Below are 13034 nucleotides of genomic sequence, written 5' to 3' on the forward strand. Positions count from 1 at the left end.
TTTTATTTTAATATTTATTTATTTATTTGGCTGCGTCAGGTCGTAGTTGTGGCATGCGGGATCTTCGTTGCCACGTGTGGGATCTTCGTTGCCATGTGTGGGATCTTCGTTGCAGCATGCAGGATCTTTTCCGTTGCAGTATGCAGAATCTTTAGTTGAGGCTAGCAAACTCTTAGTTGCGGCATGTGGGATCTAGTTCCCTGACCAGGAATTGAACCTGGGCCCCCTGCATTGGGAGTCTTAGCCACTGGACCACCAGGGAAGTCCCTCTCACTCTTTTAATTGAAGCATAGTTGGCTTTCAATATTCGTTTCAGGTGTACAACACAGTGGTTCAATACTTTTATAGATTATACACCATACAAAGTTATTATAAAATCTGAACTTTATTCTGTGTTGTATATTACATCCCTGTATCTTAATTATTTTACAACTGGTAGTTTGTACCTCTTAATCCCCTTCACCTATTTCACCACTTCTCCCACCCTGCTCCCCTCTGGTAATCACTGGTTTGTTCTCTGTAAGTCTGTTTCTGAGGGAAATTTTCTCACTCTCACGAGAATTTCCCACCACCAAATGGATATATGATGTGAGTCTCTGGATAAGACTTCCTTTATCTGTAGCATATATCTTACGTGGTTTCAAGGTTCTTTCCACTGCCAGTATTGTATGATTCTCTCTATGTAAAGATCACATCTTCACTCCAATAACGTGATGATATTATATTGGATTAAACATTCTTCAAGGTCTGCAGTCAGCTGTTGAATAACGTTACTCTTTTGCAATTATTCATAATACCCAACAAAATCCTAACCACAAAAAACTGCATTACTGGAACAGTTTAGCATGTAATACACAATGAGCTTTCATTTCCTAAGAAAGTGTATATTCCTTAGTACACTGTCCATACTTCTCCTCCCTCCCTCAAATTATTACACAAGGCACTGACTTAATCCCTGGATCAGTAGCACAATAAACATTATGTCCCACCAAGCACTTAAATGGCTTATCTGGAATGATTATGAAACAGTGTATCTGTCTCTCTCCCCTTCTCCCTCTCCCTCTCTCTTTCTCTCTACATAGACACATACACACAAAAAAAGACAACAATACTAGAATATAAAAATAAATGGCATTTTAATGACTGTCATGAATGCAGTAACAGCCAGTATTAAAAACTGTGGGCTAAGTGTAATGTGTGTAGGATAAAAATATGAGGAAGGACTAAAGGATAAAAAATGAGGAAGGACTGCGATTATTTCCATAGTAATTCCCCCCCTTTCTTTGAAAAGTTATTATAAACTTAATATAAATATGAAAATTTATACATCAAAAGGAAATTTTACTGAACTTTCCTAAGAAGAACTAAGTGGCATTAATTGTGAGTATAAGCAACTGACAGTGTCCAAAGCACCTTGTGCTCAATAAAGCATTTGCCACGGAAATGAACAGCAACAGACATGTCTTGTACGTCTCCAAAGGGTGAAGGGGGTCCTAAAATTTTGTTCACCACAGGCTCTGAAGAAGACATCAACACCCAGGTTCAGGAGATGTGGTTCCTCAGATTAAGACATTTTCTCAACCATAAAAAAGTGTTACTAAGCAAGCTTACTAAAATTCATTTAGCAAAAAATAAATATTTTTGAGAGCCTGCTAGTTAGAAGGCACTGTGCTTAAAACCAAGGAGGACTTCCCTGGTGGCACAGTGGTTAAGAATTAGCCTGCCAATGCAGGGGACACAGCTTCGAACCCAGGAAGATCCCACATGCTGCGAAGCAACCAAGCCGTGTGCCACAACTACTGAGCCTGCGCTCTAGAGCCCATGAGCCACAACTACTGAGCCTGCACACCACAACTGAAGCCCACGCGACCTAGAGCCGTGGAGCCACAACTACTCAAGCCCACACACCATGGGGCCCACGTGCCGCAACTACTGAAGCTTGCGCTCCTAGAGCCTGTGTTCCACAACAAGAGAGGCCACTGCAATGAGAAGTCTGCCCACCACAACGAAGAGTAGCCCCTGCTCACCACAGCTAGAGAAAGCCCATGCAGCAACAAAGACCCAACGCAGCCAAAAGAAAAAAGCAAACAAACAAAAACAACAAAACAAAAACAACAAGAAGAAAATATCTTTGCATTTATCAATAACCATTCTTTTTTTTTTATAAGGCTTTTTTTTTAAGATGTTGGTAGGAGTTTATTAATTAATTAATTTATTTTTGCTGTGTTGGGTCTTCGTTTCTGTGCGAGGGCATTCTCTAGTTGTGGCAAGTGGGGGCCACTCTTCATCGCGGTGCGCGGGCCTCTTACTATCGAGGCCTCTTGTTGTGTAGCACAGGCTCCAGACGCGCAGGCTCAGAAGTTGTGGCTCACAGGCCTAGTTGCTCCGCGGCATGTGGGATCCTCCCAGACCAGGGCTCGAACCCGTGTCCCCTGCATTAGCAGGCAGATTCTCAACCATTGCGCCACCAGGGAAGCCCAATAACCATTCTTAAAACAACCCAGCAAATGATACAGACATATAGCAGTCTCTTTCCAGAATGATTCTCCTACTAGAAATAAATTAATGAGCAGAAATGGGACAGGGGAAATGAGTGCCTACAATAGACTTTTTTGAAATAGGTAAATGCTATTTTTTTTAATAAATTTATTTTTGGCTGTGTTGGGTCTTCGTTGCTGTTCACGGGCTTTCTTTAATTGCGGAGAGCTGGGGCCACTCTTCGTTGCAGTGCATGGGCTTCAGTAGTTGTGGCACATGGGCCCAGAAGTTGTGGCTTGTGGGCTCTAGAGCACAGGCTCAGCAGTTGTGGTGCACGGGCTTAGTTGCTCCACAGCATGTGGCATCTTCCCAGACCAGGGCTCGAACCCGTGTCCCCTGCCTTGGCAGGCGGATTCCCAACCACTACGCCACCAGGGAAGCCCAGCAAATGCTATTTTTTTGGGGGCGGGGGGGTTGCTGCATTGGGCCTTCATTGCTGCCCATGGGCTTTCTCTAGTTGTGGCGAGCGGGGGCTACTCTTCGTTGTGGTGTGCAGGCTTCTCATTGCAGTGGCTTCTCTTGTTGTGGAGCACGGGCTCTAGGCATGCGGGCTCAGCAGTTGTGGCTCGCAGGCTCTAGAGTGCAGGTTCAGTAGTTTCAGCACAGGGGCCTAGCTGCTCCGTGGCATGAGGGAATCTTCCCAGACCAGGGCTCAAACCCGTGCCCCCTGCATTGGCAGGCGGATTCTTAACCACTGCGCCACCAGGGAAGTTCCACAAATGCTATTTTAATCAGAACTATATTCATCGCCCCTGTGGTCATTAATGTGTCAACTTGGCTAGGCCACAATAACCAGATTTGGTCAAATATTATTCTAGATGTTTCTCTGAAGGTATTTTTTTATGTAAGACTAACATTTCAATCAGCAGTTTGAGTAAAGCAGATTATGCTTCATAATGTGAGTGGGACTCATCCAATCAGTTCAAAGTTCTAATAAAATTTTAAAACATTGACTTCCTTGGAGGAAGAGGGAATTCTGTCTTTGGATTGAAATTATAACTCTTCCCCTCAGTCTCCAGATTTTGGATCTGCAGCCCTCACAATCATGTGAGACAATTTCTTAAAATCAATCCCCCACTCCCTCCCTCCCCACACACATACATCCCACATCCCACTGGTTCTGATTCTCCGGAGAACCCTGACTAATATAACCTGCATACCATCATGGTCATCCCTCAATAAATCATCTCATCACCTACTATATACAACCCTTCCTTTTGTGTCTTATTTTTTGATAAAGTGATACCTCAATAAATGAATCCTGTAAAAATAAAAACAATCTCCTTAATCATACAGTTAAGCAGGGTTGCTAAGGAATGGAAAATCTTTCAAAACCTGCAAACCAAACTCAGTAGGTAGCTGAGCACCTTCCGTAAACACATCTTTTTGTGGGGCTTCAACAGGACTGGGTGCGCCTGAATTACAGGGACCTAAACACCAGGAAGAGTGAAATCAACAAGGTTTTCTTTCACCACAGGTGTTTCCCCTCTTCTGCTTGGTTCCCATTCCCTTTCAGCTCACTTGTCAACACACCAGTTCCCTGATACTTGTGCTGACTTGAATATGGTGTTGCGTTCTTCCAGAGAGTTTATTTCACCTTTTTTCTCTTCAACTCCAGAATTTCCATTTGGTTTTTCTACAATTTCTAATTTCTTATTGAGATTCTCTATTTGTTCAGTCACTGTTATCATACTTTCCTATCATTCCAGAAACGGTTCATTTAGTTCTTAGAACATATGTAGAATAACGGCTTTAAAGGCCCTGTCTACAAATTTTAACATTGGAAACAATCAGGAACACTTTCTATCACCTACTTTTCTCAGTATATCACACTTTCCTATTTCTCGGTATGTATCATAATTTTATGTTGAAAACTAGACATGTTATATAAAATAGTATAAGAATTCTGGAAATCTCTCTTCCTCCACAATGTGCAGTTACTAATGCCTCTGCTGAGTTTTACTTTTCTTTAATTCTTGTTTTTATTTTAAAGCCTGCTTGCCTGGGGGTTGCCCCTGTGTCTAAGTAGCTTAGTGATTTAGCCAAAGATTCGACAGAGAATTTGCTCAAATACCCTAAGTCAATAAAGGTTGTCATCCTTTCCAAAAGGGTCTATGTGTGGGTAGAGGAACACGTTCAACAGGCAGACATTTTCAAGTCTTCCAGCTTTTAGCTTTCCCTGGATGCTTTCATGGCTCCTCTGCCCCTACATGAAGCCTCAGCTAACCATGACTTTAGGCTAAAAGAGCCATGGGCCTGCACAACTCTCATGACCCCAAGACCATAACTTCCAGGGACAATGCTTCTGGGCATCATCATGACATTGCACACCCTGGAAAATCAAGCAAGTTGGAAGGGGAAAGGGTGGAGTGTGATGGGAGCAGCTTCCGGGCATGAATGTGACAGATTGCCACTGTTATGGCTTAATATTTACCGGTTTCTCAAACATAAACACTTTCCACATTGTTGGAAGCCTTTGGTTGAGTTCTAGAGCACTGAAATGGTTGTTATTACCTGTTTTGCAGATGGACTTCATTCTAAGTCACAAACCTCCATCTTTCCTAAGTATATTTATACCAGTGTCTGTTCCCCTTTTATAGCTTTATAACGTACTTTGGAAGTCCTTAGTCTTCTTCATGTACTGCCAAACTTTCTTATTCCTTTAGATCCAGCATAAGCTGTGCCTTCCTCATGAGGCCATCTCCCATTAATCCATGCACACTGATCTCTACCTTCTTTGAATTCCTATTACACATCATTATATCAGAATCATTTTCTGTGTGCTATGTTTTTGTTTTCAGCAACATCCTTAAGTCTTTGGGACACGGAATTTGGTTTTCATGCTTTGTATCCTCATCCCATACCTGGCAGAGTGATGAGCACAAAGTAAATTTTTGCCCACTTCAACCCAAAAATTTACACCGGAAGGAAACTGCCTTGTAATGCATGTATGTAGCCCAACCATTTCCCCAGAAAGCAACGATTAAGATTCCAAGACCTAATCATGTAACACCACTAGCACATTCTTCCCTTCTGCACTGCATCCATGACCTAGAGTGTACACTATCAGCTGAAAGTACAAAGCAGGGACTACTGGTTGCCAAGCCTAATATTCATCTTGATCCTCTACCTTACTAACAAAACCATAATCATATCCCTGCTTACCTTGTAGCTAGGAGTTCAAGTGGAGGAGAGGCACTAACTGAAAAGACAGTAGCCTTCTTGAGATCATTAGGGGAAGGGGTCAGATCCTAAAAGATGTCAAAACTAGAAATGGAAAGAACCTAGGTCATTAATGACATATCACAGAAACACTTCACTAGCCCTGGACTGCCTACCCAGTAACTTTCAATTACATGGTTTGTATAGGCCATTGCAATTTTACCAGCGGTTGAATTGGAATTACATAGTGAAAAGGTCACGACAAACCTGGTAACTAAATCACCGTAAGCCATTAAGAAGCACATATTCTCATTTACTATATAGAGAAAGCAGGGGAAAATCTGACTTCCTGAGTAATAACCATTAATCATCTTTGTCCATAGTCCTCTCATGGTCACAAATGTAATCAGCATGGAATTAAGAGAATGCCTGCTTGGGTTTGAATCCACAGCTCCACTGTGTGAATTCAGCGCCTGAGTGTTTCTAAACTGCAAAATGGGACTAAGAACAGTATCTATTTCATAGTATTGCTGAAAGAAATGAAAGAGAAAATTCATGGAATGCCTTTAGAACAGTGTCAGGCACATGCTAGCTACAACAACAGTAAATGTTAATGGTGGTGGTGGTGACGATGACGACGATGATGATGACGACGACGACGACGACGACCTAATAGTAAGTTCTAATCCACTGTAGAAGGCCACTATAAATACTAAATAAACACATAAACTGAAACACATTTTTCTTAACGATGCTAATCTTTTATTTCAAGACTGAAGTCTGAGGTACTGCTGGCTTGCTTTCATGTTTTGCTATCACCCTACATTTGAGAAAACAGTGAGCAGAAAAATCCCAAGGACTGAGTGACAAAAACCCTAAATATGTTTTTATTTCCTTTCCCATCTGTCTTGTAAGAGCATACTCTTATGGTAAACAAAGATTTGAAGACATCAAAGTTCCCCCTCTGAAATAATACAAAATTTTAATAGTGGTTCAAAGAAATTTTTTTTAATTCCTTACCCAGAAGATCCAGTGCTCTTACAAACACCAAGGAGGGGCCTTTTTTCAGCAAAGTTGTCACACTTTTGAGCACCTGATAAGGAACATGAAATAAAATGTAAAATAAAACTTTGAGAAGTATTCTTGTATATTTCCCATTATTTTCATTATCTCAAAACATTTACAGCTAAAGAGATAGCAAAACATTCATTTAAATTGATATATTTATACAGTTGACTGAACAAAAACTAGAAGAGCTATAAATAAACTTATAACTATTTTCAAAATTGAACCAACATTTAAAAACCTTTTTTAAAAATTAGCAACGTCAATCTTATACACATTCACCATGAAATCAGAAAACCACCCCCAATTCCACCAACTAATTATCTAAGAGTTGTATAACTTGATTTCAAAACTAAATAAAGGTCACAACAGAAACTTTAAAAACTTCAAAATTTCAGGCCATTCTCAACACACAACAATGCAAAATCCTGAGAAAAGACTAGTAAAATGAATAGCAATGTATTAGAAAAAAAATTAAATCAGTCAGTCTGTGAAGAAAGACTGAAAGACATTGTCAACCAGAGAGCTCCAAGAAACAGCACAACCAAAGCACCCTCAATAAGGTTAGAGGTTGGCAAACACATACACATTGCTTGCAATCAGCTTTTTAGTTTGCTGCTTACAAACAGGTACAAGCACCTCGAAAAGTGGTTAACTCTGTACAGGAAGAAAGTATCAAAAATTTTGAAACTATCATTAATAATTTTAAAAATATGAGAAGATATTTCAGGCATGAAGCAATATAAGAATGCAATGAAAAACTGACGTTTAGAAAATAAAAGAGCTCTGGGAAGTTAAAAACAAGGTAGATATTATTTAAAAACTCAACACAAGCATCAGAGAAAGTTTCCTAGAGAACACAGCAAAAACACCGAAAAAAAAAAAAAAAGAAAAACAGCATTAATTTATACACACACACAAACACATACACAAGAGAAATGTTAAAGGACAGCCTCAAAGTTCCAGTACGTAGGTAGGAATTCTAAAAAGAGAGAAAAGAGAAAAACAGAGGAGGAAAGAATCCATGAAATGTTTCAAAATTTTTCACAGAACAAACAAGGACAAACAAGAATCTTGCAAGAACGAGGTAAGGATTCTACTCTCACCACTGCTATTCAGCATAGTACTGGAAGTTCTAGACAAGGCAACGAAGCAGAAGAGAAAGGGGGAAAAAGTCATACAGATAAGAAAGGAAGAAATAAAACTCCCTATTTTCAGATAACATGATTGATACATTGAAAATCCCAAGGAATCAACAACAGCAAAAACTTTTAGAGCTAGTGAGTTAGCTCAGCAAGGTCACCAGAGTCAAGATCAACATACAAAATATCAACCGTATTTCTATATACTAGCAACAAGCACACAGAATTCCAGATTAAAAATACAATACCATTAATAACTTCTCAAAAGAACATTAAATACTCAGGTATAAATCTAAAATATATATACAGGACTTAGAGACTGAAAACTACAAAATGCTGATGCAGGAAATGAAAGACAATCTAAGTAAACGGATATATAAAGCTGACAGAAGATGCACAGATTAATGGAACAGAAGACAATCCAGAAACAGACCCAAACAAATATGGTCAACTGATTTTTGAAAGAGGTGTAAAGGCAATTAAGTGGAATACGGCCGTTTAACCATTTCAACAAATGGTCCTGAGGCAGCTGCATACCCATAGGAAAAGAATAAAACTGGAAATAAAACACCTTACCTAAAATTAACTCAACATGGATCAGAGATTAAAATGTAAGACTATATAACTTTTAGAAGAAAACAAAAGAAAATTGTAGGACCTAGGGTTTGGTGAAGAGGTCTCAGACATGACACAGAAAATATGATCCATGAGACCGAAAAAAGCAATAAGTTGGCTATAATTAAAATTAAAAACAAGCTACACATTGGAAAAAATACTTGTAAAACACATATTTGACAAAGGACCCATCTAGAATATATGAAATAATCTCAACATACTCAAAACTAAAAAACAAAAATCCAACTTTAAATGGGCAAAAGACATGAGATATTTCACTGAAAATAAGATATGGAAAGCAGATATGCAAATGAAAAGATTTTCAACAACATTAGCTACCAGGGAAATGTAAAAAGCAAATGCTGACAAAAATGCAGAGAACTTAGATCTTTCACACATTCCTGGTGGAAATATAAAATAGTACAGCCCCTTTAGAAAAGAGTGTGGCAGTTTCTTTAAAAGAGCAGAAACAAAAAACCTAAACATACACTTACCATATATCCCAGCAATCATACTACTGGGCATTTATCCCAGAAAAATAAAAACTACACCCACACAAACTTGTACACAAATTTCATAGTAGATTTATTTTAAACAGCAAAATAAGTGAAATCATCCCTGATGTCCTTCAGCAGATGAATTTTACCTCTACACCATGAAATATTAATCAGTAGTAAGAAGGAACTAACTATTGATACACTAAACAACTTGGATACACCTCAACAAACTTGTGCTAAGTGAAAAAGCAATACTGTGTAAATCCACTTATGTAATACTCTTGAAATGACAAAATTAGTACAGAGATGGAAAACAGACTGATAAATTCCCAAAGGTTAGGGATGGTGGACGGAGATGGTGTCAGGGAGATTACTGTAGTGATGAAACAGATCTGTATCTTGATTATGGTAGTGGTTACATGAATGTACACATGTGATAAAATGACATGGAACTATGTGCACACATCCCACCAATGTCATCAGTTTCCTGGTTTTTATATTGTATATAAGATGTAACCAGCTGGGCAGAGGGTGCATAAGACCTGTCTGTAGTATTTTTGCAACTTTCTGGTAAATATGTAATATCTCAGAAGGCAGGTTATTTTTAAATGGAAGGTAGAATAAAGAGGATAAATATTTTCTTTTAATATTATGTAATTTATGCTCTTTAAAAAGGTACATATGTCAAGAGTGAGACGAAAAGCCACAGACTTGGAGAAATACTTGCAAAAGACACATCTGATAAAGGAGTGTTATCCCAAATATAACAAAGTACTTTTAAAACTAAACAGTAAGAATACAAACAGCCCAATTTAAAACTGAGAAAAAGATCTGAACAGACACTTAACCAAAGTAAATATACAGATGGCCAATAAGCATATGAAAAGATGCTCCACATCACGGGTCATCAGGGAAATTCAAATCAAAACAACAATAAGATACCACTCCACACATACTAGACCAGCCAAAATGTAAAAACAACAACACCGGATGCTGACAAGGATGCAGACCAACAAGAACTCTCAATCATTGCTAGAGGGAATGCAAAACGGTACAGCCACATCCTAAGACAGTGTGGCAGTTTCTTACTAAACTAAACATGCTCTTACTACAAGATCCAGCAATCATGCTCTTTGGTATTTACCCAAAGGAGTTGAAAACTTTGTTTACACAAAAACCTGCACATGGACATTTATATCAGCTTTGTTCCCAGTTGCCAAAACTTGGAAGCAATCAAGATGCACTTCAGTAGATGAGTGGATAAATAAACTGTGGTACCTCCAGACAACGGAATATGACTCAGGACTAAAATGAAATGAGCTATCAAGCCATGAAAAAACATGGCAGAAACTTAAATACATACTGAATGGCTCTGGAAAAGGCAAAAGACAGTAAAAATACTGAGACAGTAAAAAGATGAATGGTGGGCTTCCCTGGTGGTGCAGTGGTTGAGAGTCCGCCTGCCGATGCAGGGGACATGGGTTCATGCCCCAGTCCGGGAAGATCCCACATGCCGCAGAGCGGCTGGGCCCGTGAGCCATGGCCGCTGAGCCTGCGCGTCCGGAGCCTGTGCTCCGCAACGGAAGAGACCACAACAGTGAGAGGCCCGCGTACTGCAAAAAAAAAAAGATGAGTGGTCTTCAGAGGTTAAGAAGGAGGGAGGCATGAGTAAGTAGAGCGCAGAGGATGCTTAGGGCAGGAAAACTATTCTGTTCAGACACTACAATGGTGGATACATGTCCTTATGCATTTGTCAAAACCTACTGAATGTACAACACCAATAGGGAACCCTAATGAGAATTATGGACTTGGGGTGATAATGATGTCAGTGTGGGTACCTCTGTGGTGCAGGGTATGAATAGTGGGGGAAGTTGTGAGATGTGAGGGGTCAGGAGATATACAGCAACTCTGTACTTTCTGCTCAATTCTGGTATCTAAAAAATGCTCTTAGGGCTTCCCTGGTGGCACAGTGGTTGAGAGTCCGCCTGTCAATGCAGGGGACATGGGTTCGTGCCCCAGTCCAGGAAGATCCCACATGCCGCGGAGCGGCTGGGCCCGTGGGCCATGGCCGCTGAGCCTGCGCTCCGCAACGGGAGAGGCCACAACAGTGAGAGGCCCGCGTACCGCAAAAAAAAAAAAAAAATGCTCTTAAAATATTAATTTTAAAAAGATGTAGCAAGCTCTTGAACACCCATGTTCACTAAAGAATCATTCACAATAGCAAAAGGTGGCAGCAACACAAATGTCCATCAAATGATGACTGGATAAAGAAAATGTATATATTAAAAAGGAAATTCTGTCACATGCTACACACAGATGAATCTTGAGGACATTATGCTAAATGAAATACACTATTCATGAAAAGACAAATACTCTATTATTCCACTTGTATGGGGAATCTAAAGTAGTCCAATTCCTAGAAACAGAAAGAAAAATGTGATTACCAGGGACTAGTGATGGAGAGAGAAATGGAGAGCTGGTGTTCAATGGGTACAGAGTTCTTTGAATGCACTTAACACTGCCAAGCGGTACAATTAAAAGTTTGCCGGGAATTCCCTGGCCGTCCAATGGTTAGGGCTCTGTGCTTCCACTTCATGGGACCACGGGACACGGGTTCAATCCCTGGTCAGGGAACTAAGATCTCGCATGCTGCGCGGCACGGCTGGGCAGGAAAAAAAAAGTTTGTAAAGATTTAAAGATGGTAATTTTTTTTTTCTTTATGTTTGGCTGCCTTGGGTCTTTGCTGCTGCATGCAGGCTTTCTTTAGTTGCGGTGTGCGGGCTTCTTACTGTGGTGGCTTCTCCTGTTGCAGAGCACAGGCTCCAAGCACACAGGCTTCACTAATTGTGGCTCACGGGCTCTAGAGCGCAGGCTCAGTAGTTGTGGCGCACGGGCTTAGCTGCTCCACAGCACGTGGAATCTTCCCAGACCAGAGCTCGAACCCATGTCCCCTGCATTGGCAAGCGGACTCTTAACCACTGCGTCACCAGGGAAGCCCTAACGATGGCTTATGTTATGTGATTTTTACCACAATTTTGAAAAAGGTACAAGTTGTGTGCTTGAACAAGTGTGTGCCCACATGAGTGTGTGTAGTTAGATGTATAGACAGATATTTAGTTATCTTAAGTGCTAAACACATAAACACCAATTTCAGGATAGGAATAGTCCTCTTAGGGGTTTAGGATGAAGACCATATTTGGGAGAGGTAGCCAGGGGACTTCAGCTCTCTTTTAATAATGTATCATTTCTTTGCTAGATGGTAAACAGCAACTGTAATGTTAATGTTAATAATCCTCGTTAATGGATCCCTCCAAAAATAATGAAGTTTAATCCAGAGGAGGACAAGTTAATGGTTACACATTTAGATTGTGATCTGACATAATATACTTTTAAATTGTGATAATAATTATACTAAATAGGTTAAGACAAGTTCTATGATCCAATAACAGACTGTATTATCACACCTTAAAAAGATCAAAACTATTAAAAAAAAAAAAGGATCCAAAACTATAAACAGTGTTGATGAATAAAGTTCTCCATAACTAATTTAAATTTTGAGAAGCTTATAAAGATCAGTGACTACATCTTCACGAAACATTAATTTACTACGGATTGTGTGCTCTTACCCCTGCTAAACAAATAAATCAGATTTCACAATTAACAATATGACTTTCGAGCGAAGCACAAGTTAAAAATTAACTGGTCCAAAGCCCATAACATTTATTTTCCAAATTAATTATAATTGAACTTCAGCTATACAAGGCCAATTCTTCACTCCTCCATATTTCACCTTCACCTTTAACAATACCTATTTTCCCTCTGCATCCTGGTGTTCTGACAAGGTCTTTATGGTTTGTACCTGTATTATACATACCAATTTGATATTCTGATGAATGATACATCATGTCTTTAAAATGCAAATAATACTGGCAAGAATGGTTTGATTGTTTTTGTGTTTCTCAAACCTGAATTGAAGAATTCCATTGGTTTCCGCTGACCTACTGGGTTACAACAG

At 39.7% G+C, this 13034-nt stretch overlaps 1 protein-coding gene across 10 annotated transcripts in view; it reads right to left on the reverse strand.

The window, feature by feature from the left end:
- Positions 1-13034, reverse strand: part of BCAS3 (BCAS3 microtubule associated cell migration factor) — a 576417-nt gene that overhangs the window by 482977 nt on the left and 80406 nt on the right. For all 10 annotated transcript variants that reach the window (XM_022552784.3, XM_089900965.1, XM_089900966.1 and 7 more), the window contains exon 7: positions 6721-6793. In XM_022552784.3, the coding sequence (XP_022408492.1) occupies positions 6721-6793 (73 nt within the window). The remainder of the gene's footprint in view (positions 1-6720; positions 6794-13034) is intronic.

This window comes from Delphinapterus leucas, chromosome 19 (genome assembly GCF_059928025.1).
Source record: "Delphinapterus leucas isolate spDelLeu-1000000601 "Yukka" chromosome 19, BTC_Dleu_Yukka2, whole genome shotgun sequence".
NCBI lineage: Eukaryota > Metazoa > Chordata > Mammalia > Artiodactyla > Monodontidae > Delphinapterus > Delphinapterus leucas.